Source organism: Lissotriton vulgaris, chromosome 5 (genome assembly GCF_964263255.1).
Source record: "Lissotriton vulgaris chromosome 5, aLisVul1.2, whole genome shotgun sequence".
Classification (NCBI taxonomy): Eukaryota; Metazoa; Chordata; class Amphibia; order Caudata; family Salamandridae; genus Lissotriton; species Lissotriton vulgaris.
In genome coordinates this window covers 1,964,330,727-1,964,357,917 of record NC_141693.1, presented here as the reverse complement: position 1 = coordinate 1,964,357,917, position 27,191 = coordinate 1,964,330,727, and the positions used below count along the sequence as shown (strand labels likewise).

Below are 27,191 nucleotides of genomic sequence, written 5' to 3'. Positions count from 1 at the left end.
AGTGGAGCAGGCGAGTTTTTAGTCCTCTTCAGAGCTTCAGGTGAGTGTAAGGTGAAGGGAACGTAGAGTGTAGTTCTGAAGCAATGAATGCCCCATACGTTTGTTCTTCACTCAACTGGTCATTTCTGAGAAGATGGCCACACGCTTCTGCTTGCCCATGAGGACAGGAGCAACCTAGTGGGGTGTCCAGATGCAAGGCCACACATTGCTTCATGGGTCATGCAGAAAGTCTTGTTGTCAACCAGTTTGCAGATTTAATGTCCTGAGACATAACACACTCACATAACCTAATGTGTAGTTGTTAGTACAGGTTCATTCAGGGGTGTCCTGGTGCTGAGACCTAGCTCATTGGTTCTTATTTTGTCGCTCGTTGATCGATAAAAGACTGAGTGGACCTGCTAAGTGACCCTGAGCTCAAAGCGAGATCCCCATGGTGGATGTGTTACTCCTCTGAGCCATTAGAGATGGGATCTGCGGTGGGTCAAGTACATGATGGGCAGGGTCCTGGCTTTGGCTACTAGCCTAGTGTACAATCCATTGCAATGTTCAAAGTGGGGTGCAGGTGCAGTTCAAATCCACGTAATCCTTCGTGAAAGTGTAGGAGTGGAAGACTGACCCGCACAAGCCTTGGCTTGTGCAAGGATGCCTTGGCGGCCACACTCGCGAGGCTTGGAAGATAGGCTGACCTTCAGGGGAACCTGCGATTGAAGACCACCTGCTCCGCTGTGTTTGGGGGAGCACATACGTGAATGGGAGGCCTTATCACGCCTCAGTATTTGAGGTGTTCAGGTACCATTAGTTGCCATTCATAAACCCATACCAATACTAAAAGTTTTTCCCCTGGACTTATTGTTAAAATCCAAACTCTCATTAGGTGGATATTTAATTATCAACCTAAGAACAACAGATATAACTTTCATGTTAAAAATTAACCAACTATGCTCCGACAACAATATTTAGGAATCTCATAAAATATACATAAAGTACTAGTAACATTTGTCGATCTAGTTTATCGTCCATTGGATCAGATACATCACCCAAAACATTTAGTGTAAAAATAACATTGAAAGCAACTGTATACAAAGTACTAAAAAAAGGTATTGTGTCAAGTCAGCATTTCGGTGGCTCCTTGGCCTTTACCCCACCTTCTTCGGGACCAATAACTAAATTAAAACTGTTATTTAAGACTTTGTTATTTGAAAGCCCGCAGATTAAATTTACGTATGTAAACAAACCATAGCAAGTCTACTGTTCCTTTCCTGCCGCAAGCAAGACCATCGCTATTATAATGCAGATCTCAGCAGTCCAGTCATTAAATTGCTCCTTAAAGCAGCATTGTCTGTTTGGCGCGGTTTACACGGTCTGTTGATTCTGATAGTTTACGAACCAACACAGGTCTTGCAGGCTGCCAATATGGTGCCCTGTGTTTCTTGTCAAACTCAGGGCTCAAAAGGAACAGTTGTTCCTTTTTTGGATGCATTCAGAAATCTCTCCAGAGATATAATGGCACTGTGAGGAATGTCTCTAAAACAGGCAGGTCTCTGCTGGACCATGGTAGGCAAGCCGCCCGTGAGATATTGCATGGTATCCTGTGGTCTCACGCCCTGGTGATAATTGAACAGGTCTTTGCTGTAAGTGGGAGGCCTCTCTGTGGGAGATTTCATAGGGTGAGATGTCCCCTCAGAAGGTATGACGTTACATTGCATACATTTACCATGCCTGCCTTTACAGCTCAGTTTTTTACTTTGCAACATCCTTTACAATGCGTTCTTTTACATAGCATGCCGTTACATCGCATTTTTAGAAACTACCTTTACAACGCATTCCATTACATCGCATTATATCTTAACAACGCATACCATTACAATGCATACTATTACATTGCATTTAAGGTAAGTGTTGGATAGTGTAGGGGTAATAATTACTATTCTAACTCCAGTGACTGCAACAGTAGGGAAAGCTTTGGATAGCGTAGGGGTAAAAATGACTATTCTAACTCCAGTGACTCCAACAGTAGGGTAAGTGTTGGATACTGTAAGGATACTATGCATTGTAATGGTATGCGTTGTAATGGCTTGCGATGTAATGGCTTGCGATGACATGCCTGTGTTGTAGTGACATGCATTGTAATGACATGCAATGTAGTGACATACAATGTAATGGCTGCGTTGTAATGACATGCGTTGTAAAGGATGTTGCGATGTAATGACGGCGTTGTAAAGGTTGTGTCCTGTCCCCTCATGTTGCTTGTGTCATAGAGAGGCTGGAAGGGATTGGAGAGTTTGCTGGAGCTAAGAATATTTCAAGGGTTCATCATCGTTGAAAGAGGCTCAGACATTGGCCAGGAAGTCACTTTTCTTTAAACATCAGGTCACCATACGTAAAACACCGGTCAGTTGTAGGGGACCTCAAATGTACATGAAGTTATACATATGGCTGTATCTGGGGTGATACCTCGCCATGCCTTTACGCGCAGTAGTTCCCGGTTTTACCATATGATGCACAGGCGGAGCAGCCGGGAGGTGGGATGTCAGTGAAACTTGCTTGAGGTTTCCAGGACACGTAGCAAGACATCAGTAGGAGAACATCAAAGAGATGAAAGGCCTTCACATCAGAGACCAGAGAAGATGGCGTGGATTGGAGCTCAGCGGGATGAGTCAGTAATTGGTGATCTGCAGCAAAACCTTTCAACTAGGTAAAGGCGCACAAGAAATGAGCCCTCCGCTGTACCCGCGGGCCGATCGTTCCACAGCACGAGACCTTCATCCTGATCAAAGCCCCCTTCTCTTTCACTGAGTTTTCTTCCATTTGTGTATTCCTATTTATGTCCTGTATCAGTTTCAAATCCCTGAAGCACCTGGATTGGAAAAACCTTTCAGACCCTGGCTGTCTATTGCAATGTAGGTACAAGCACTCACAGGAACACTTGCGGACTCGATGTGTGCACCTAGACTCCAGTTGGGCGATGGGGGTAGAGTATTGGTGTTTCAAGCTTTGTCAGCAGCTCTTCGTGCCCTTGGGCACCTGGTCCTAACCGACCGATTAGTTAGGGTGGGTGGCTGAGATTTAACGCCTAAAAAACGCTGGTTTCAGTAGAGGTTTGTTACTATAGAACCGTACACTTTCCTGCTCCACGTAGGCAGCACGCGGCGTCCCCAGGGCTCGGCTCAGCGCCATCTTGTAGACACAAAGCCCTTGCATGAACCCAGGGGCCAGCGCGCGCTCGGCCCTGATTGGTTGGGACCCTCACTACTGTAAAACGTTTGGGCCCACCCTCTTGGCGTCACAGCGCTCGAGGCCATGGCGTTGCATACGCAGTCGCTTCGGCACCCATAGGAGTTTATGCTGGCCCTCCTTAAAGTAAAGCTTCTCCCACCGTGGAATGGGGCGGGGGGGGTGTACCAGGGCTGCCGCGTCCACTAGGTCACAAAGCTCTGGGGGGGTCTAGGGGATCTCCGCTGCCGGCTATGCAGGAGGGCTGGGTACAGAGGGGGAGAGGGTGCACATACCCTGCAAGAGTGGGGAGCAGAATGGAAGGGGGAGTTCAATATCAAGAACGCACAGATGTCTCTCAAAACAAGCATTGGAAATGCAATAGGTCTCGCACCATTAGAGTTAGTGCTTTTAGAATTGTTTATGGGGTTTTTTTGTAAATGTTTAGCATTTTTTTGTTTCCTGTAGCCAATGCTAAAGAATTACAAATAAAAAAAAGCCATAAACATTTCTTAAAGCTCTAACTGAAATGGTCTGAGACCTATTGCACTGTGTGAGGGTGAGGGGTTGAGGGTGAGGGTGGGTGAGGGTGAGTGAGGGTGAGGGGTTGAGGGTGAGTGAGGGTGAGTGAGGTTGAGGGTGAGGGTGAGTGAGGGTGAGGGTGAGTGAGGGTGAGGGTGAGGGGTTGAGGTTGAGGGTGAGGTGTTGAGGGTGAGTGAGGGTGAGTGAGGTGTTGAGGGTGAGTGAGGGTGAGGGTGAGTTAGGGTGAGGGGTTGAGGGTGAGTGAGAGTAGTTGAGGCTGAGTGAGGGTGAGTGAGAGTGAGGGTGAGTAAGGGGTTGAGGGTGAAGGTTTGAGGGTGAGGGTGAGGGGTTGAGGGTGAGGGGTTGAGGGAGGGTGAGTGTGGGTGAGGGTGAGTGAGGGTGAGGAGTTGAGGGTGAGTGAGGGTGAGGGTGAGTGAGGGTGAGGGTGAGTGAGGGTGAGGCTGAGGTGTTGAGGGTGAGTGAGGGTGAGTGAGGGTGAGTGAGGGTGAGTGAGAGGTTGAGGGTGTGAGGGTGATTCACTTTTTCTCCACTAAGTTAGGTGATTCATTGGGGGGGGCGTGGCTAGCCGAGCTGCGAGATGGCCGCCATGTGAGCGAGCTCCGCCGACCGGGGGATTAATCCTCTTAATTTATCCTGCAATACAAGCTGTAACTGGCGTGCTGTTCACTCTACACGGTGGGGTAAGCTTTGGTGGCCACACGAACGAAAAACAACGGAGCGAAAAGTGTCCAGCTGGGCGAGATCCGGAGGAAAGTGGGACCCGATTGGGAGACACTGAACCAGCCGCAGCCGAGCACCATTATCTCGCTGCTAAAATCGAGCCTAAATCTGTTACCACGGAGTAACAATAAAGAGCCAGTTAGGGAAAAAGCTAACATGCCGGCAACTAGGAAGCACAAGTACTGGGTCCGTAAATTAATAAGCGCAGTAAATAAGAGCCGCTCCAGCAAAAAAAAATAACGCTTGCTGTGCAGTGAAATTATGTGCTCGTTAAAAACACGCAAAAACATGCGCTGCTATCGTAAATGAAAGAAAGCCGAGCGCTTACGAAAACGGAATAGAATATGTTTACGAACAACAGGAGAAATGCTTTGCCATCAGAGATGAAAAAAAGGCTAGCGCTTTAGAAAAAAAACCTAGTACCGGAAATGCTCTGCTATGAAAGAGAAACCAAAGCCTAAAATGCATTCGAAAACACATGCCACAAGAAATGCTCTGCTATCGGACACAAAAGTATCAGAAACAAACTAAAGCTTAAAACGAGTTAGAAAACGCATGCTACAGGAAATGCTCTGCTATCGAAGACAAAACAAACCCTAAAACGCGTTAAAAAACACATGCCACAGGAAATGCTCTATCGGGGACAGAACAAAGCCTAAAAGAAAGTCCTCCAATGATACCGTATCTGTTCCGAACACAGAATATTACGTGTAATAGGGCCAATAGCTGGAGGCGTAAACAATCTCCAAAAGGAGGGACTTGAAGACCACAACTCGAAGGGAACTCTGGCGGTTTAAGTGACACACGGAGCGGGGGTGTGGGAGGAGTGCGGGAACAGACGGCGAGGGGAGGAGAGTAGGAGGAGGAGTAGGGGAGGCACGGCCTAGCGGCCGTGCAATCAAGCAGTGAGGGGGCGGGAGAGTAGGCAAGGCAGGTGGCTGGGGGCATGTGCACGCGCTTTTAAGCTCAATGCGCATGCGCATTGAGCTTAAAAGTCACGGGCACTGCAAGGAATCGCCACGATTCCTTGCAAGTTGGACAAAGAGTGGATAAGCCCCCATAGTCTCGCTTGCTCGATGCGCATGCGCATCGACAGGCGAGACCTAAAAATCTGGAAAACAACACTTCAACTGCAGAACCACAAAGGAAGCGAATGGAGGCAAGGAGACAATATTGGTATTATTTGTGACACCTCTTATAATTCAAAACGGATGTTAGGATAGGGAGGCAGCCAAGCATATATAATGTGAAACTGTACTACCATTAACACAGCCAGTTTGGGCTGCCACCCTGTAACGGCAAAGTGTTGATGATTATATGTTATATGTTGTAAAAAACAATAAAAATTATATTGAATTAAAAAAAAAAATCAAGATCTTCATACGTTAAGAGCATAGAGCCCCTTGGAAGAAGAGTAGTGTGCGGTGTCGCAGCGGGCAGAGAGCTGTGCCTTGTGGCCCCGTCAGTCTCCTGCTGGTCCGAGTCCTTTGTTTATGTTCCTGCTTGTCTGTTGTGCCCAGTGTTAGTTGTAAGCCACTGTGAGCGGGGTCCGTGCCACCTTGCCATTAGGGGTGGTGAACGACTGACTGTTGCAGTTTTGAAGACGTGTGCCGCAGTGTGTGGTGCTTCAGCCTTTGTGTTATGCCGAGTGTAAGTGGTCTGCCAGTGTGTGTGTGGTGTTTGTGCAACTTGGGGTGGTGAGTGATTGTTGGAGTTTTGAAGATGCATACCGCTTTGGGTGGTTCGCAAACAATGCACCACTTTGGGCGGTTAGCCAGTGAACTGTTGTAGTGTAAAAGTTATGTACCACCATAGTTGTGTATATGACGTACCCCTTCACTTGTATAAAGGTTGGGTGCCAAGCATTGGCAGACATGGGTGCATTCTGGGAACTTCCCAGGCCGGCTCTAGGGCGGTGTGATCGGTGCCACTGCACCGGGCGCTGACTTGGGGTGGGGGTGTCATGTTTATTGTTTTAAAAACCTAACTCCGGTAGTTAATGTTCTTCTTGGAGAAAGCCCGGAGATATTGTCTGGTAGTGGAATTTTTGACTCATCATAGCGCAGAAGGTTAATATGCCTGCTGCAAAGAACATGTCCCATTCACATCACAAAGTGCATATAATATAAATAGGTTAATGGGTTGTCGCTTGAGATCCTTATGTTACTTGCAGTTTAAAATGTAAATCCTAATATAGAGTAGTGAGCTATTAACTGTCAACTGCAAGGAATATATTACACCTACGTGTTTTTTGCCCAGTCTTTCCTTATCCTAGTATTGCAAAAAGGGTTCATTTGCGTAGAAATCAATTCTTATTATTAAAGAAAACCCCTAACAATGGTGTTTCATTTTAAATTCTGAATTTGTGCTTTTTCAGACCATGGACTCTTAAACTATAGGTGACTCCTTCACCTCTGTCATATGTAACATATCCTATAGACTGATTTATACACGTGATTGTCTCTGTGCAACGTATGTGTGATTTAAAGTGTTCCGACACCTTACATTGGTACGAGTGGAGCTATAAAACTAAATTAATCTGAAAGACAGTGGTTATGGAGACTTGGGGGGCATTGTCAAATGGTGGTAGTGAGGGAATCCGTGGCGAGGTGGTCATTGGGGGGGGGAGGCGGGGGCGCCAGCAAGCATTTTCGCACAGTTCTTGGCAGACTCTTGCACCCGGTGATAAATTGTTCCGCCGGGTATACCTTTTGTGGTGTTTTAGATTTGTATGCCATTCTCCTCGATTTGTGTTCTAACATACCATTATGTGTATTTTTAACGCGCAAGTTCATCCAAGGAGAAGTGTGAAGTGTGGCTCACCGGTTAGAGCAGGCAGACCCTGAAGCAGAGGTCAGACCCGGGACCAGGGTTCAATTCCCGACGCGGCAGGGTCTTGAGCTCAAATGTCCATGGACTCGATAATTCTCGCTTCGGTGCCTGACCTAATCATGGGTTCACACTCTGCAACTCTGGGCATTAAGCTTGCTTAATCTCCACAACGGCCCCCCCACGGCGGGATGCCTGGTTTTCACCTTACACTTTTTTAGCAACAAGGGACCCCAATACAGTCAGCCAGGGACCTCGGGGAGCAGTTTTATTAAACAACAATGGTCCCGTGCATGAAATAGTTACCAAACAATAAATATAGACGAAATCCAATCTATATTTAGGAAAGACTTGTCCAGCCGGACAGGGGTCCTTCAAGTTTACTGAATAAACAACGATTACAAAAGTAGAACAGGAATACCTTCCACAGAACCCCTGTGTGGTACACAAGCCTGTGCCCGACACTCACGGGGTGATTACCATTGGTGAAGATAGGAAAGGTTTGAAGGCAAAAACAAACGTTTTTCTGTTTAAAAATACATTGCACAGAAAATATCAATTAGCACCGTTACATCAATCTATACAATCAAACATCTGTATAGGGTGCATAAGCAAGTCGACGGCGTTTCGGTTCCCCTAAAGGATTATGGGAACCATCATCAGGCCAGACAGTTATATTGCCTTTTTCATTAAACCTTAATTTGCCGATGCATAGCAAGGCATGTCATTACAAGAGAGTAATTACTCTGTGATTCGATTCTGCAGCCCCAGTAAGGCGGTGGTTGCCGTGTTACAGAATCGTAACCGGTCGACACCAGGGTATGCCGATAAGTGTGGTCAATACGATCTTCCCCGGCGGAAGGGGAAGATCGTATTGACCGCACTTATCGGCATACCCAATTGATATTTTCTGTGCAATGTATTTTTAAACAGAAAAACGTTTGTTTTTGCCTTCAAACCTTTCCTATCTTCACCAATGGTCATCACCCCGTGAGTGTCGGGCACAGGCTTGTGTACCACACAGGGGTTCTGTGGAAGGTATTCCTGTTCTACTTTTGTAATCGTTGTTTATTCAGTAAACTTGAAGGACCCCTGTCCGGCTGGACAAGTCTTTCCTAAATATAGATTTGATTTTGTCTATATTTATTGTTTGGTAACTATTTCATGCACGGGACCATTGTGGTTTTCACCTTGGGGATGCCCTGTAGGGGCTATCTCACAGGGAAAAGCCAGGACGGGTTCCCAAGGCAAGCGCGGAGATACCCCTTCGGGGGTCGATTCTGGCGCTATATAAGAAACATAATAATAATAATAATAATAATAAGGGTATCTTGGCGCTAAATAACAGGTGTTTCTTGTCACCCAACTCAATGGTACCTCATTTTATGACCTCAGAAGGATGAAAGGCTGCATGGACCCACCGGTGTTTGAACTTGTGACCAGGAGGTCAAACACAGACCCTTGCAGTGGACGGATTGGTCCACTAAGCCACAAGACCCGGCCTGTTCTGTGAGAATGGTGCTGTGGCTGTGATTTGGCGTGCCTCCTGTTGGTCCTTTGTCTCTGTCAGTGGCCAGGTGACCACCTCGCTGAATGGAGGGCCAGCCTTAAACCTAGTGGCACATCCACCCCTGTGTGTTCCACCCCGTTATACACCTCTTACATTTCTTTAACCTATAAGTAAGAGTAACTGAAAGTAAATCCTACATTGAGGATGTGCACACTCCATGAGGGCGGCCAGTCCTGTGACGTCATTCATGGGCGTGGAGAGAACAGAGCTGGCTGCAGGGCCTTATCTGCTGATAACGCCCAACAGCCTGTGTCGCCTTGTATGTAGCAGCCCGAAAAGCGTGCTCACTGTCACGGGTTCGGATACTTCAAATTAAACCTTCTAAGCAAATTCTGCCCCTCCCTTTTTTTGCTTTCTCTTCCAAAATAATGCTTTTATATATTGTGATTATAGTTTAAAGCCACTTGCTTTGCCCACGCTCTCTTTTAATCCCGCTCGTGTCTTTATTACTTTTCAGCCAGCTGCTGCCGGCACGTTTTATATACTCATTTCTAGCCAAACTACACCAACACACCTCTTTTCTTCATTATTTTCAAGTCAGCAGCTGTCTAAACACTTCATTTATATATGAATTAATTTTTAACCATCTTTATCCGCACATTTTTTCTTTTAAAGCAGCAGCTGTTCACTTTGGAGATTCAGTCGTACACACACACTTTTTTGTAGCCTTGCTTGACAGCACAGCTGTCTGCGTGACCTATTGTTAACAATTCTTTCACATATACAAAGAGTGGGCTTTGGCTCCGCCCACACGTGCGTTTCCCTCTCACCTCACGCTATTGGCTGTTCGCTCTGTCATTTCACCTCCTACGCAGTGCCTGAGGGACTATTTTTCATCTCATTCAGTCATGACGCATTAAATACTTTATCTCATGGATGGAGAGACCAAAGTGGGCAGGTCAACGATGCTCCCAAGCTGTATTCAATCAATCAATCGATCAGGGGTTTGCATAGAGCGCTACTCACCCGTTAGGGTCTCAAGGCGCTGGGGGGGGGGGGGGTAGCGGCTCCCGATCAGTCGAAGAACCAGGTCTTGAGGTCCTTCCTGAATGTTTGCAGTGTCGGGGAGGGTTTGTTGTTCACAAGGAGCTTGTTCCAGGTCTTGGCCGCAATGTAGGAGAAAACTCTCTCGTCTGTTCTGTTTCTGTGGATGCGGGGGACCTGGGCGAGGTCGGCGGAGCGGAGGTTCCTCTTGGGAACGTGGAAGGATACTCTCTCGTTCAGGTATTTGGGTCTGATGCAGCCGCAGCCCGTGGAGTGAGTTGCGGTGGGGCAATAGGCGGGGCGGGGCGGGGTGGGGGATGCCAAAAACCGGAGTATGGATAATTGGAGGCAAGTAAACAATTTCATTAATAAAACTAATTTCGTAGCTCGGGCTGCATCGCATTTTGCAATGCAGGGCGCTCTACGAAATTCGTTTTGTTAATTAAATTGTTTACTTGCCTCCAATTATCCATACTCCGGTTTTTAGCATCCCCCACCCTTCCCCTACTCCGCCCCGCCTTTCGCCCCACCGCAACTCCCTCCATGGGCCGCGGCTGGTCTGATGTTGTTGAGGGATTTGTAGGCATGGGTGAGGAGTTTGAAGGTGACCCTTTTCTCGACGGGGAGCCAGTGGAGGCCTTGTAGGTGTTGGGTCATGTGCTTGTGACACGGAATCCCGAGGACGAGTCTGGCTGTGGCGTTCTGGATGGTTTGGAGTTTGCGTAGAAGAGTCCTGTTGATACCGGCGTAGAGGGCGTTGCCGTAGTCCAGTCTGCTGGTTATGAGTGCATGGGTGACGGTCCTTCTGCAGTCGGGGGTGAGGTTCCATTTGAAGGTCTTACGGAGGGTGCAAAGGAAGTTGAAACTAGTGGAAGCAACGGCGTTGATCTGGCAGATCATGGAGAAGAAGTCCAGGATGATGCTGAAGTTCCCGAGCGTCGTCTGTTGGGGTGGGTGGGTTCCCGAGGGCGGAGGGCCACCAGGTGTTGTCCCAGGTGGAGGTGCAGGGTCCGAGGATGAGGACCTCGATCTTCTCTGAGTTGAGTTTCAAGCAGCTGTCTTGCATTCAGGCTACCACGTTCTTCATTCCTTCCTGGAAGTAGAGTCTGGTGTATTAATTTGATTAAAATAGTTCCCATATTTTTTATTTAACAAACGCAAGTATTCCTGAGTGGCTGAGTTGCTGCAGGTGGAAGGGAAGAAGAAGGGACCTTTATAAGTGAAATGAGCAGGCGCAGCCGGTACAGGTAATAGCGGTGGGCAGGGGCGGCTCCTCCATTGGGGCAGAGGAGCGTCGCCCCACTACTTTCCTGCAGTGTGAGAAGCAGAAACATAAAATGGCATTTTAAATACCATTTTATGTTTTTGCTTCTCGCGCTGCGATAAAGCAGAAGGCATGGTACGCCTGGTTGGGGGCGGGAGGTTAAGCCTGGTTGGGGGATGACTGGGAGGAGTGGCTTGCCCACTGTTGTGGGCCCAACCAGTCATGTGCTCTCTTCATTTTCTCTATGTAAGCTGCATGCAGCCTACATAGAGAAAATGGCCGCCATAAAGGCGCCCTGCTGGGCGCTGTCTGCACCAATCACAACGCTGCCATTGCAGCGTTATGATTGGCTATGGGGAGGGAGGATGCATGCTTCCAGGAGCGGAGGCGGTGCGGGACCCGGTAATTTAAGTTTTTAAAAATGTTGTCTTAAACTCCCTCCTCCCCCATTAGCGAGAACCCCAGATTGACCCGCCCCCCCACCTGCGAGTCATGCAAGCCCCGACTGGCAGTGGGGCGGGTGCAGCCGAGGGGAGTTGAGACGCGACGGAATAGGGAAAGTAAAATAAATACATAAAATCACTTACTTGATGCAGCGAGCACAATGCAAGTGGTTTTATTTATTTATCTATGTATTTTAGTCCCCGCCCTTCTTCACCGCTCTTACCTGTACCGGCCACACCTGGAAATGAGAGAAGGGAGATGCAGCTCAAAAAGAAACGAGTCTTCTCGCCAAGGTGCCTGCCACCGGAAAGAAATGTAAATGTGTGCAATTGGTTATTCTGAAAATCTAAAGACTGCTGGGAGCCAGTAAAGGATTTGATTGATAACATTTGGAATGAGTCCTTCAAACAATGGAAACATATAAAAAAGGCTCACGCTAGGTACAATTGGAGTATTCCTAAAAACTTAACTAAAGCACTGTAAACATTCCAACAAAATATTTTTGCACATTTCGTGGCAGCCAGTTTTACTCTGTGCAGCCTAACTTATACTGAATATTATAAATTTTTAAACCAAAGACTTATTAATTTTTCCCAATGTTTTTCGTTGCGTACGTTGATCTCTTAGGACTATAAATACACATCATTCGTTTCCCAGCACACTGATTGGAATTCAAATGACTGACCGTCCTATTACACCCACAGGCACTGAAGTGATTGCATTAACCAGCTGAGCTCTGCTCCCAGAAATGTACATTTTCCACAAATACATTTAAGCCCTTTGCATCATATTTTATATGCATTAGCTGTAGGGTGCAGATAGAGCTAAATGTGTACTCGGACATCTTCTAGGAATGCTAGAACCACACTTTCTAGTCTCCAATCAGAGCTACTCCAGACAACATAACCAAAGATGCCGAGGGAAGATAATTTAGCAGGTCAGAGATTTATGTATCGGCTCTGATTAAATGTCCCCCTCTTCAATGTCTAAGTCTAAGGTGATGCCGACTATGAGGAAGCGCTCTACAGTGACGTTCGAGAAGGGGACACACAAGATATCCTGTGTATAATCTTAGACTACAGACATTTGAACAGTAATAAATGCACCTTTGAAATACAAAATACACAAAGTACTAATTAATAATAGAGTTCATAGAAAATGCAAGACAACCTTGATATTTCCAATGGTTTCTTCAGCAAAAAATGTATATTTGAAACTAGAGATTGGACAACCTTTTCGGCCCTTGGCTTTCAGCGTCGCTTTGCACGGCTCGCAATGGGCTATAAGAACAGTCAAGGACTGTTTGCTGCCCGCATAGTGGTAATGCTACATGATATTGACCATGACCCATTATCTTATGTAGATGATATCTATCTGACAAACGATGAGTTAAACCCACACTTGGCTAGAGTGGATCTCATATTTTTTGTATTCACTTCATAGGGCTATAAATTCAACTTTAAGAAATCTCATTTTATTTCAAAAAGTCCTTTTTTTAGGATATGAACTTGCCCATGAGTGAAGCGTCTTGACATTGACTTTTTAGAGAAGGGTGTACAATTGCAACCTCCAAATAAATTAAAGAAACTGCAATCCTTATTAGGATTCCTTAACCCCTGCGGTGCTCATGACGGAACGGTTCCGTCATGAGTGTCGGTTGGCCTGTGCTCATGACGTAACCGTTCCGTCATGAGTCCATAGGTTCTTTAGAACCTTCAGCACCGCAGAGGAATTCGCGCAGCACTAAAGGGGTTAATGTTGGCAGAACATACATTTCTGATTATGGGCAATGCATTAAATCACTATAAGAATTAATAGGTAAGGGAGAGGAGAATTCCTCCCTGCCTCACCTGCCCTCCTAACCTTCACAGAGTAACAGGTAAATAGGCAGCCAAGAACACAACACTTTAGCCCCTAGGGGGGACCGTAGAAATGGATAGCCACCTTTCTTTTTCTCACTCAATCGTGTCCACAATAAACAAAAGAAAGACACGAGGAAAGTTTACAATATTTATTAAAACTTTTGTGCTGTATTATGAAGCAACTGTCCTTCAATTACAGAACATATGCAAGCTAGCAAAGTAATCAGCATTACAAGTAAACTGAATACAATGAAAAGCTCTACCACGGCGAATGATAGATCTGCCCTAGCCTATCCTCACTGCGTGGGCTCCATGATCTATCCGAGATCTCTGGGGTTAGAACCGGCCCCCAAACCTGACATTTGTGGTTAGGTAGTCTGCATCTCATGTTGCGGAAGCTAGCGCGTCTGTCTCGGGACCTTTTTCTCTGCAAGAATTCTCCACTTTGTTTTCAAAAGGCAATTCTCAGTGTATATAAGAGGTATCTCACTGGAAAACAGCAGATGATCCTCTGTCTAAATGCCAAGATATTATTATTATCATTAATGCAGCTTATAAGGCGCGCGGCTACCTCCGACGAAGGTGTCCCGGCGCTATGTTGCTAACTGATCACAGAAAACTGTTCAGACTTGAACGAAATGTTCACACTGAGTCCCAGAAAGAAGAACTGAATAATTAAAACATGTGCAGTGCATTTCAAAAATAATATTGTGGGATAAAAACAAGATGCTGTGTGTAATGTATGCAAAGCAATGCAGTCTACAGCGTGCAGTTAGGTTAAAATAAGGGAGAACTAAGTGAGCCTATAAGGGAACCCACAACAACTACATCTCTAAAGAGCTCTGTCTCAACAGCCACCTAATAATTAAAATGGGGTTCAGCTCCTCGTACTTGTGGGGTATCCAGACACCATTAAAAATGGACTCCAAAAGGCTGCTGCCTCAAAGGACTCTCCCCCGACACACAAGTATTGCAGTTCTGGGAGGGACAATAAAGCGCTCTGCAAAGTTTGGGTGGCGGGCAGTTCTAGGTTCGCCTGGCAGGGAGGCAGGGAGTGGGGTGGGACGCGGGATGGGAAGGTAACTTATGCTACAGCTTTTGTTATGTATACGACTGTTTCTTGTTTGTTTGTTCGACTCACTCTGGTTCTGACAGCAATATGGGACGGCACTTTGGCACTATGGGCCACACGCAACTCTAGATTCTCGATCCACCTCACTGCACACAATAATTGGCGGGTCACCTGCATGATGTACCTTACTATAGATAATGGCTGAAGCTGCTTTGCATGAGCCGCAGGCTCATCGGACAACTCTCCCCCTTCTCACCTGGAATGTCAGGGGCCTGGGAGATAAAGTGAAAAGAGGCCTAGTACTGCAATACCTGAAACGCTGTGGCCCTGCAGTGGTCTTCTTGCAAGAGACGCACCTGGTTGGGTCTGCGGTTCGAGCTATGGATAGATGGGGTTACCAGATGGTGGCCCATGCAGATTTCTCCTCGGGCTCCAGGGGTACGGGGATTCTTATTAGGAAAAACTTCCCATTGGCGGTGCAGCAAACACAAGTTGACGAACAGGGCCGCTTCGCGGCGCTGACCTGTCGCTGGGAAGGAAGATTATTCAATTTGGTCTCTGTATACATACCGCCTGCACTCCATACACAATCCCATTCAGCTCTTACAACGTTTCTATTGACACTCCCAGAGGCGACACTCCTAATGGGGGGCGACTTCAATTACATAATAGATGGCTTACAGGACAGATTCCCTACTAGGCCTGAAACTCAGAGTGGGCGACGTCTTCCCGGTCTCACAGATGCCCTCGGGCTTACAGACAGCTGGAGATTCAAGCACCCGAATGAGACATGGTACACCTTCTACTCAGCAGTACATAAATCTCTCACGCGTGTCGATTATTTCCTGGTGTCAACAGACGCACTGCAGGGTATAGAGGAGGTCACTATCCACCCCAGAGGCATATCAAATCACTCCCCAAAAATGCTTAAATACACCAATCCTCAGGTCTGCTGAAGGCGCATGTTCCCGGTACATGCTAGCTTCCTCCAGATTCCACCCATTCAGTCAACCCTCGCACGTACCACTAAACAATTCTTCCAAGAAAACCATGGCTCGGTGGACTCACCCATTACGCTCTGGGAGGCGTATAAAGTGTTCCGCCGGGGACAAGCTATGGCATCCATTCTGGGACACAAACGGGAGCGTCAGGCGGAACTGGACAGCGCTCAAGGCCCTACACTGGCTTCCAGTGTGACAGAGGATAGAGTTTAAGGCTATGTGTACCGCACACAAACTCCTCAACGGTCTGGGCCCTTCGATCCTGAGAGACATGGTCACCCCTTATAAAGCACCCAGACTCCTGCGCTTGGACAATGAGCGCCTGGCCAACGTCCCAAGATTCAGGAAGGTGCACACTGGCGGTTGACGCTTCGCAGTAAAAGCGTCCTCAGGTTGGAACTCGCTCCCACGCTGCTTGCGGCTGGAACCATGCCACCTTCGTTTCCGCAAAAATCTGAAAACTCTCCTCTTCCCCAAATAGGACCTCCTTTCCTCCCCTGGTCATCGCAAGTCTTTACAGCGCGGGGATGCCTCCGGGTCACCAGGCGCTCTACAAATCGTTAAATAAATAAATAAACTTACCGTTACCATTGAAGAGCAGGAGGTCCACCCATCTCCGGGAACTGCCCGTGCAGTTCGCCTAAAACAAACGGAACTTTTGGCCCACCAGAGAGAAATAGCACTGACCAAGATACAAGCCACTAGACACAGGGTCTATGAACTGGGAGATAAGGCTGGGAAAATGCTGGCCTGGCTAGATCGGAAAGAGAGAGCACATAAAGTCATTCCACAACTAACCTCTCCTACAGGCTCCCTGGTTTCCGACCCAGATGGCATAGTCAATCTCCTAGCTGACCACTATGAACAAATCTATGCTCCCCAGGCAGCCTATTCAACTGCTGAGGCATATGAATATATTAAGGATCTATCAATACCAAAGCTCTCCCCGGAGGCAGCGCTCCTCTTAGAGGCCGACATCACCACCGATGAAGTGCAGACAGCTACCTATGCCTTACCGTCTGGCAAAGCACTGGGGCCGAATGGGCTTCCAGTTGAAATGCACAAGAGACTGATACAATCGACAGCCCCCTTCTTCCTTAGTATGATCTCCGACAGTCTGGAATTAGGTGAGCTGCCACGAGATCAAAGACTAGCCACGATTGTTGCGATCCACAAACCTGGCAGACCTGAGATGGACTGTGCCTCATACCGTCCGATCTCACTCATTAACGCGGAGCCTAAGATCCTCGCTAAATTACTAGTATTGCGACTCACTCCTCACCTGGCGACATTAGTGCACCCGGACCAATTTGGCTTCATGCCACATCGGAGCATGGCCCTAAATCTCCGACGGCTTCATGTGGTCCTTGCACGTGCCCCCTATCTCAAAGACCCTGCTGTCATCCTCTCTCTAGACGCCACTATGGCGTTCGACACAGTTGAATGGCCCTACTTGTTTGCAGTGCTCCAACATATGGGATTTGGTCCCAAATTTTGCGCCTGGGTTAGCTTGCTGTACACTAAGCCACTAGCGCATGTTGTCGCAAATGGACACATTTCACGAGATTTCCCACTTGGCCGAGGCACGAGACAGGGATGCCCACTGTCTCCATTGCTATTCGCAATGATTCTGGAACCACTTGCGATCTGGATCAGATGGGAACCCTCCATCAAGGGGCTCCGGTGGACTGACATATGGGAGGATCGTATATCCCTATATGCGGACGATATCCTTCTGTATCTCACCTCCCCGAAAAAATCAATTCTTGAACTACTGAATGTGTGTGAAAAGTTCGGTAGAGTATCAGGATACAAGATTAACTGGACTAAATCCATCCTGTTTATCCTTTCTGGTCTGCCGCCTACTCTACCTTTGACCTGCCCTTTAAGGGCTACCACAGCTGCATTCAAATACCTAGGTATCTACATAACACCAGACCCCGATGAACTCTACAATCTAAATCTCAGCCCCCTATTGGACCGTTTCAAACGTGACGTGAAGGTATGGCAGACTCTTCCTCTCACGCTTCTAGGAAATGCAGCATAGGTATCTACATAACACCAGACCCCGATGAACTCTACAATCTAAATCTCAGCCCCCTATTGGACCGTTTCAAACGTGACGTGAAGGTATGGCAGACTCTTTCTCTCACGCTTCTAGGAAATGCAGCATAGGTATCTACATAACACCAGACCCCGATGAACTCTACAATCTAAATCTCAGCCCCCTATTGGACCGTTTCAAACGTGACGTGAAGGTATGGCAGACTCTTCCTCTCACGCTTCTAGGAAATGCAGCATAGGTATCTACATAACACCAGACCCCGATGAACTCTACAATCTAAATCTCAGCCCCCTATTGGACCGTTTCAAACGTGACGTGAAGGTATGGCAGACTCTTCCTCTCACGCTTCTAGGAAATGCAGCATTGTATAAAATGATGGCTCTCCCCCGCTTCCTTTACGTTCTTGAAAATACTCCTTCCTTGGTCCCTACACAGTACTTTAAAACGATCGCGTCCTCAGTATCCCTCCTGCTGTGGGGTGGAGGGCCGCCCCGAATAGCACAAGATAAATTGACTAGGAGTTGGTATGATGGGGGGATTGCACTTCCAAATGTAGAGCTCTCCTACTGGGCGGCACATCTTAAGCAGATCAATTTATGGTTACACGCCCCGCAAACTGAACCTACGTATCATGCTGATAGACAATCCTTGGAAGGCAGGGGACTGCTGGGAAATCTATACAGCCCCTGTCCACCTTCAGACTTGATAGGCCCAACGCAGCACTCAGTGCAGCTTTGGTACCGAGCCAACAGACGACTCAAATGCTTGAGAACTATCACCCAAATGACACCACTGTGGGATTCAAGCAGGCTGGGTTTCCTCAGAAATAGTAAGGGATTCCAGGCCTGTAACAACATTGGTATTTCAGTGGTAGGAGATTTATGAAAGAAGTGTAGGGTGGTAGACTTCGCCCATCTACAAACACAATATGAAATGTCACAAACAGAGATATTTAGATACCTTCAAGTTAAACATGCGCTACAATCGGCTCTACCAGCCGGCACCATCCTTGAGGAATCCACTCCTCTCGAGGATAGGCTTTTGACCGAACACATGCAGGAAAGGGCCACTTCCCCTTACATACAGAAAGCTAGTTAATAACCTCCCGGACGCTACAACCACCCTGAAACAACACTGGTCTGAGGAGGTGGGCCCACTTGATGACTCTGAATGGCAGGAGGCCCTTGCATCTCCACGTGAAGCGGCGATCCCCTCTAGACTAAAATTGATCCAACTCAAAATATTGCATCGTACGTACTATACCAGACCACTCCTACACAAGATAGGAAGAGCTGTGCATAAATTCTGCTTACGTAACTGCGTGGAAGAGGGGACGTTTTACCACACTATCTGGGAGTGTAGGTTCATATCAATGTACTGGACAGCAGTGATGCGCACAATTTCTCAAACAATAGGCATCTCCCTGCTGCCGGAGCCTGGGCGATGCTTACTAAATGTATGGGAGCCAAATGACTTGAACCACCGGCAGCAGGACTGGGTGATGTTGGGCATGCTGATGGCAAAACGCAATGTTGCCAGGCTTTGGGGCTCTGCAGTGTCACCGACATTAAATAGCTGGTGTAAAGATATGGATGGGGCAATGGTAGTGGAGAAGGCTGTATATATTCATCGTGGTTGCCCAAGCACACGGGGTAAGATATGGGGTGAGTGGAACACGTTCAGGGGTAACATCTTCGAACCACCAAGCACCGATGGGGACAATGAGGAGCTAGACTAATGATAACTACTTGGATATATGGCTGATGAAACGTTGTGTTCACAATGTCATGTTTAATACCGGTGATTTTAAATTTAATGTAATTGCGAAAGGCTTGCTATTGTGTTTCTATACCTGATGTAACAAGCCTATGCAGAACTGTCCTAATTGCTGTGTTATTACAAAATAAAAAACAATTTAAAAAAAAATGGAGCCACATGCCCTTCTCCTGACTACACTCCTGTCCCGCCACTCCCTCTATGGTCTCCCTCTCCAGCTTTAGTTTTTTTTGCAGATTCTCTGTTCCCATCTTCTGTTACCAGTCCTTCCCTACCCTCTCCAGCCCTTCCACTCCCCAGTCTTTATGTCTCATCTCCTCTTTCCAGTTAGTCCTGGTCCTCCTTTCTCATCTCTTCGATCCTCTCTTTGTCCTTTTTTCTCATCGGTCTCTGGTCACCGCCCTCTCTTTAGTAACTCTGAGGCCCGTCTTCTTGGTCCTGCTGTTGCATTCCCTCTTCCAGGAGGTCTCCTCCCGCTCCTGGGCTTCAGTTCACGTCTCCTCCCTCTGGTACTTACCTCCATGTCCATCCTTTCTCATAGTCTCTGTGTCTTCCCCTAGGTCGAGAGTTCTTCGTTGGAATCTCCAAATGGACCAATCACCGAGGGGCTGAGGCTGTGGCCGACGCGTTCAGGGTAAGTGGTGACAGGTAACCTTCTGACTTGGCGGGCTCTGTACAGAATTTTATGTACTAACCCCACCTCCACATTGTGTTTAAAAGTACTTGTACTTGGTGGTGTGCTCTGGGTATGACTCCTTCACAGTACGTAGGAGGCCGGAAGTCCCCATCCTCCCCTCCTCTCGCTACGGTTTCCCACTGTTCAGTTTTTGAAGCAGTCATACTTTCTTCTGTTTTTAATACATGGGGACTTTTAGGTCGAGCCTACTTAACCAATCTTGCTCTGTCACTGTGGTTTACCAAAAACATAAGAGGATCTTGGAGCCTGAAACATTTCTTACCATTGGCTGAATTTCCTCGTTACTGTCATTTGCATATTGCTTATTGGTGTCAAAGCTTGTCAATCTAGTGTTTGTCCCTCCCATGGAGCATTGCTTCTTTACAATCCTTTTTTGCCAGGCAGCGCTGCTTGTTTTTCATGCAACACTTTTTTTTCTTTTGTGTGAAGTCCTTTTTTAAAGTGCATGTGTTTTTAATCTTTTCTCTCTTGTGTACATCTCCCCCCCCCCCTTGAATTCAGTGTGGCTTTCTGTTGCCCAAATGCTTCTCCCCTCCCCCTCTCTCTTGCTCTTAGCCATGTGCTTCTCCATACTGCCTCCCCCTCCAGCGGCCCTCTGTGTTGCTTCCCTCCCAACTCCTGTGTTGTTTTCACTCCCGGCCTCCGCCACTCTGTTGCTTTCTATACCCTCCAGCCCTCCCCATGCTGTTGCTTTCATATTTCCTCCTGTGTTACTTCGGCATTTGCCCACCGCCCTTCTCTGTGTTTCTTTGACATCCTACACTCTTCCCCATGTTGCTTCTGCCCCACCCACAAGTTTAAAAAAAAGAAATAATTAGCAAGTTTTATTTTCATTTTAGTTACCGATCCAACTTAGATCGGTAACAAAAATAGGAAATAAGTGCCTGTTTCATGTGGAGGTGCGCGCATGCGTGGTGGGATGACTGCAAAACTATGCATTTGGCCGCTTCACTTTTCTGTTTGTAGCCAACCTGCACAGCAGCTTGGATAAAAGCCAATAGCAAAGCCAATAGGTCACAACGGTGAGGCCTATTATTGGCTTTTAAAATGCTTGTTTGTACAGGTTTGCGAAGAAGATATGGGACTTGCACCCACGGTGTCTTAGAACTCTTTCACTGTTTTACTCGGACACTTGAGTGAGTTATTTGTAATCTGATTACTATATTGCGTTAAGGCTCACAATTGCGATGCGCATGGTTTAACCTCTTCAGTGCTCATGACGAGAACAGCGAGTCATGAGTCATGGTGGAGCTGTGCTCATGACGAGCTGGTCTCGTCATAACTGTGTCGCTCCGCCCTCGCGCGATTGATTCCCCGCCTGTGCGGGCGAATTAATCAGTAGGCGGAGTCGTGACGAGACCAGCTCGTCATGACCACAGCTCCACCTTGACTCATGACGAGCTGGTCTCATCAAAAGCACCGTGCTCACCCCCGCACTGTGGGGGAATTACCCCCGCAGGGAAGGGGTAACTACTAGCAACAGAACCGTCCAGTTCAATAACATTGTACAATTATGGACAAAATACATTATCCCTAAGTGACACTCCCAACCTCTATCCATGCATCAGTTCTGTTCAGTGCTTAATTTGAGACGGTTTTTTTCTGGTGCTCGGCACCGGCGCTTATCACAGTCTGCCACATGGTGGCACTGGCTGGCTAATTTAGAGATGACCACAACAACACTTCATTATTATTTCAATATACATTAAAAATGACAATTGCTTGCTGCCCAAGCCCTTCTTATAGCTTTGGAGGCCTGGAATAGTCTGAATTGCCAGTGTGATGGTTAGTAGTTGTGTTGTTACTGTCATTGGCATTGCTGACCCAGGCAATGTGTGGTGCAAGTTGCGGTGGCCTCCTGATGAAAGCCCTAGCACTTATCGTTTTACAAATTAAGCACTAGTCTATTAACTGCGGAAACTGGGAATAATTAATATAAGGCCAAAGATAGGGCGTTATAGGCGGGCATTACAGATTTTCATGAAAGTATTGATAAATGTATTTTTTGGAAGGATAAAAGCTGCATAAACTTCCTGTGCAAAACATTTGATACATTGACGGTTATAATGGTAGTGATGTTGCGTGGCCGTGTATTTTACGTCACAAGATGTGATGTAGTGCCCTTCTTCATGATATAATTTGTTACCTCTGCAGACCAGTGAATTTCGTAGTAGCGCACAGCCTACCAATCAGAGCGGTAATGCCAAATTCTCACCATCAAAAGTCAAACATCACTGGTCTAGAATATTCCATTCCGGTACAAAAGAAGGTTAATTTCAGAGTAGTGCAAACCTGCCAACTGCAGTAATATGATTAAAAGGTTAGTTTCCTAGTGCTGATTTAGCGCTCATCTCTCAATGACGGCTCATTGGCACTGGTTTGTCTCCGCTTGTTTGCTCCTGTTAATCATGGGAGAGGTGTGGCGCAGCAGCCAGAGCGGCTGAATCCGAAGCTCATGGTTCGACCCCCAGCGCTGACGGCTGCTCAGCCCAGCACCATGTGACTCTGGGCAAAAGCTCACAATCTCCCCGACGGCCCCACCGCCTTGAAACTTAAGGGGTGACTTGTTTGTGCTTTACAAATATGGATTATTATTAGTATGTGGAAGTCTACACTGACCCACAATTGGTAACGCAACAGCAGGCTGGGGTTCATGAAGTTATTTAGCACAGTGTGGCTTGGGCCTGCCTCAAGAGGTGCAGAGGTGTCTGCAGGGGTGTTTGGCATCATTGGAGTAACAAAGGTTGAGGGGGCCCCCCTACAAGTTACACGGAGGAGCCCTCACTCCGGATTTAATCTGAAACTCTCAGGCTTGAGTACTGTGCTGAGGGGGTCCCGGCAGCTCGGGCCCCCCCTGGGTTATGCACCTGCTTGACATTCGCAAGCCTGGCTGGTTCCACAACCCCTGGTATTTCAGCCACCATTGAAATAAGCCTAGATAATCTTGTCAATACCATGTTTTTATATAGTTCTCTATACTACATACCTGCCATTTCTATATGCTGTGAATAACCGCTGTTAAGATTGCCGAGTTTATGGTATTGGTTCACCGACCTCAGATGTCAGTACAATCAGACTGAGGCCCAGGAATGTAAAATTGCAGTCTAGTTATGCTAACGTAAACACGCGTAAATAAACATTATTTTCGAATTAACCAGTTTGCTGCGTGCGCGGCCAACGGCCGTCGCGAGCACTACCTCCATGTTGCTGTGCAAGTCCGTTGGCCGATTCGGCCCCGCCTGCGTACGGGTACACCCGCACCGTGGCGGAATTTACGCTGCGGTTAACTGGTTAATAAAAATCTTCAGAGCGAAGGCGTAGCCAATGTCCGTGATAAAGGCTGCAATATGTGACCATAATACAAGTGCTTTGCAGCATAAATCTGGTATAGATTCATATTCCTGCTGTATAGGCATTAAGTTGGAAGAATTACTTTTTAGGAGTTGTATGACTGAGGCATGCATGGCTAAACCCATGCATGCCTCTGCAATGCTGCCCGAACAACTAATGCGTCTGAACAGGGGCAGCGTTTGCACGCTCTTGATTGGCCAGCATAAAAGGGAGGGCATGCCTCCGTGCAGCGGACGCGATCTGCGGACCTGCGCCGGACCTGCGCCGGACCTGCGCCGGAGTCGCGCCAGAGTCAGGCCCGTCTACGCCCGTCCACGCCAGGACGGGCCTAGGGGCTACCGATCCTGTTCCGGCCGCAACGATCCCCGTTCACCACGGTATTACTACCATTTATACTGGGGAGGAGTTAAAACGGCTCAGATACCTTCCTTCTGCACAGTGCACTACATGCATATTGCCAACTCATAATTTCAACTGCACTCACTGCGGCTTCTCCATGGGCTGGATGTCTATGTGTAACCAAATGAAACTATCACATAAACGGAGTAAACCTAGGGGTAGAACAAGGGGTTTTAAATCTCTTTCCTCCTGTACTAAACTGCAATTTTGGAGCATAAATTGTAGATCACTTCCGAAACACAAGAATAATATCTATGACTTTTTTACTGATGAAAAACCAGATGCCGCGTTCCTTACGGAAACTTGGCTTCATGAGAGCTCGGGCCGACATTGTTGTGGCGATTCCCGATGGCTACGTAATGGTCAGGAAGGACAGAGACATAGGCAAAGGAGGTGGTATCGCGATAATTTTTAAATCAAATTATACATGTACCCTTGATGCCTTCCCTTTGCTCGGTTGTGAAGCTTGATATTTCAAACTTGCAATCAGCCCCCAGTTTACTCTGTCAGGTCTTCTGATCTATCGTCCCCCTGGAAACTCGAATGCTTGGACGACGTCCTTTGCAGACACCATTGCTCCTCTATCCTTGAAGGCGGCCAATTTTACCATCCTTGGCGACCTGAACCTTCATTTGGAAGCTGATCAATGTAGTGTTAGTAAATTGTTTTTATCCGAGCTAGAAGCTCTAAACAATTTGTTACGCAGTTCGGGGCCAACACACTCTGCAGGGCATTTATTGGACCCTGTTCTTTCCAATCTCTTATTTGAATGTTCTTCTTCTGCGCGTCCCCTGGAATGGTCGGATCACTATGCCGTACATTTTGCCTTACCTCGGATCAAAATTCTGACTAGTGATAACGGCAGTAAGGATGTGTTCATACGTCTGTGGAGCAAGCTTGATATAACCGATCTTAATAAGCATTTGATTGACACCCTTCCAAACACTGATACGTCCACATCCGTGTTAAATACTGAAGTAGCTAAATGGTTGAACACTGCCATCGATGAACTCCTCCCTTTAACAACCAAGAACTCTGCATTTCACCGACCTCCTGCACCTTGATTTTCTGAAAAACTAAAGCGCATGAGATCTAAATGTAAGACCTTTGAAAGGAAATGGAGACGTTCTTACTTCGCTTCCCGTAAAGTGGTCTATAAGGAAGCCCTCAGGGACTACCACAACCAATGTAAAATGGCCAGAGCTGCCTATGTTACTAATACGGTTACCAACGCCCAAAATTGTCTCCGCACTCTTTTCTCTGTTGTGAAAAAATTAACATGAGCAGACTTGGCACCGGCCCCCCCCTGCCCTAGACGAGACTCAATGCAATTCTATTGCAGAATTCTTTATATCTAAAGTAGAACGTATCTACGACTCATTAAGTCCCTCTACATCCGATGATACACTGCTACCTGAGCCAGCACTGACTCCAGATCATCTGCCTTCCACAATGGCTAAACTTACAAATTGGTCACCCTTCGATGATGCTTCCTTCTCCTTTTGCCTGAATAGCATTAAATCTGGCTCCCCACGGGATCCGTTACTGGCCAAAATTTTAAAACAACTTGATTCTGGCCCACGCCGTGTGTTAAAGCAACTTCTTAATTCCTCACTATCTGAGTCACATGTCCCACAGGAATGGAAGCATGCAATGATTGTTCCCTTGTAGAAAAAGGCTGGAGCCGATACTGCCAACTTATTGAACTTCAGACCAATTTCATTGCTTCCCACTCTATCAAAGATCCTGGAAAGGCACATTAACACACAACTAACCCATCTTGTTGAGAGCTCGGGATTTTTACATCCGTCCCAGTCAGGCTTTAGAGCACATCACTCGACCGAATCCACACTTCTAGGAGTAACCGAGTCTGCGGCCGTGTCGATCGCGGAGAGACATCCGCTCTCATTCTTCTTGATCTGAGCGCGGCATTCAACACTGTGTCTCATTCCATCCTCCTTGCGACTCTTCGGTCCCTGGGTGTGGAGGGTGCTGCTCTAGCCTGGATAGCCTCTTTTTTGAGTGGTCGCACTTTTCAGGTTTTTTCTGCCTCTGCTTCCTCTATCATTTGTCCATCGGCGTACGGCGTTCACCAAGGATCTATACTCAGTCCTTTATTATTTAATATTTATGTAAGACCCCTGGCCACTATTGTGGAGGAAGCCGGTCTCGCCTTATACTCCTACGCCGACGATACACAAATCATTTTCTCTCTTTCTAATAAAGACTGTAACGATACCTCTGCCTTAAAAGAAGGTCTGACTCGAGTCTCCGAGTGGATGAAGAACAATTTCTTGAAATTGAACGGTGACAAGACCGAGGTTGTGATACTAGGCAAGGGTAAGGATCTCTGGGGCCCCCACCATTGGCCAAATGACATGGGACCTACCCCTCAGCCCGCCACTGTAGTATGCAATCTCGGGTTCCTCATCGATGAGAAACTTACAATGAGACCGCAGGCTGTGAAGGTGGCCTCTATCTGTTTCGCCACCCTGAGATGGCTTCAAAAAATCCTGTGGATGTTGCCCTTCTCCACACAAAGAACTGTAGTCCAGGCGTTGGTTGTTTCCCGCCTGGATTATGGCAATGTCCTTTACCTTGGAGCCGACCTGACAACCATAAAAAAAACTCCAGGTTGTTCAAAATGCGGCCGCTCGGTTACTTCGCAACGTTCCCAGGAGAACATCTGCCTCTCTAGCACTTCGTGACCTTCACTGGCTCAAAATCCCTAGCCGAATTAAATTCAAAGCCCTTTGTCACATTTTTTAAATCAAACAAGGCTCAGCCCCTAAATATCTTCAGGGCCTCATCCAGGCCTACAAGCCAAGCCGAACTCTTAGATCTTCAGGGAACTGATTTTTCCGTTCCTAGATTTAGGCTAGCAAAAATGGGAGGCCGATCTTTTGCCCATCTGGGTCCTAAATTTTGGAATATTCTCCCTTTGACACTGAAGACAGAAAACCATCTTTTTCGCTTCCGCAAGGGACTTAAAACTTGGCTCTTTCAGCAGTAAATAGAAGCTTACTATCAGTAAGATCAGCATGCAAGTTTCCTCTTCTTTAATCTATCCCTGAGCGCCGGGAAACCCACTGCGGGTAGCTGCGCGCTTTATAAGTTTAAATAAATAAATAAAACAACACATGCCTTTACCACGCAATTCTCTGATAAAGGCATGACTAGTAAAGGGAAGTATGGTAAAGATCACACCCCAGCCCGCCCGCCCTCAGTCTTAACATCTACCCAACCCCCTCGAGCCCTAAACACTACCCAACCCCCCTCGAGTCCTAGAAATTACCCTGCCCCCCCTCCCCCGAGCCTTAAAAACTACGTGAGCACTGAAATACACAGATCCCGAGCTCTAAACACTACCCGACCTCCCCCCAGCCCTAAAAACTACCCTG

General features: G+C 47.2%; 1 protein-coding gene across 1 annotated transcript in view; it reads left to right on the top strand.

Annotated features, from left to right (window-relative positions):
• DDAH2 (DDAH family member 2, ADMA-independent) overlaps nucleotides 1-27,191 on the top strand; it is a 141,293-nt gene that overhangs the window by 54,574 nt on the left and 59,528 nt on the right. The window contains exon 3 of the mRNA XM_086924657.1: nucleotides 19,904-19,977. Coding sequence (XP_086780783.1) covers nucleotides 19,904-19,977 — 74 coding nt within the window. The remainder of the gene's footprint in view (nucleotides 1-19,903; nucleotides 19,978-27,191) is intronic.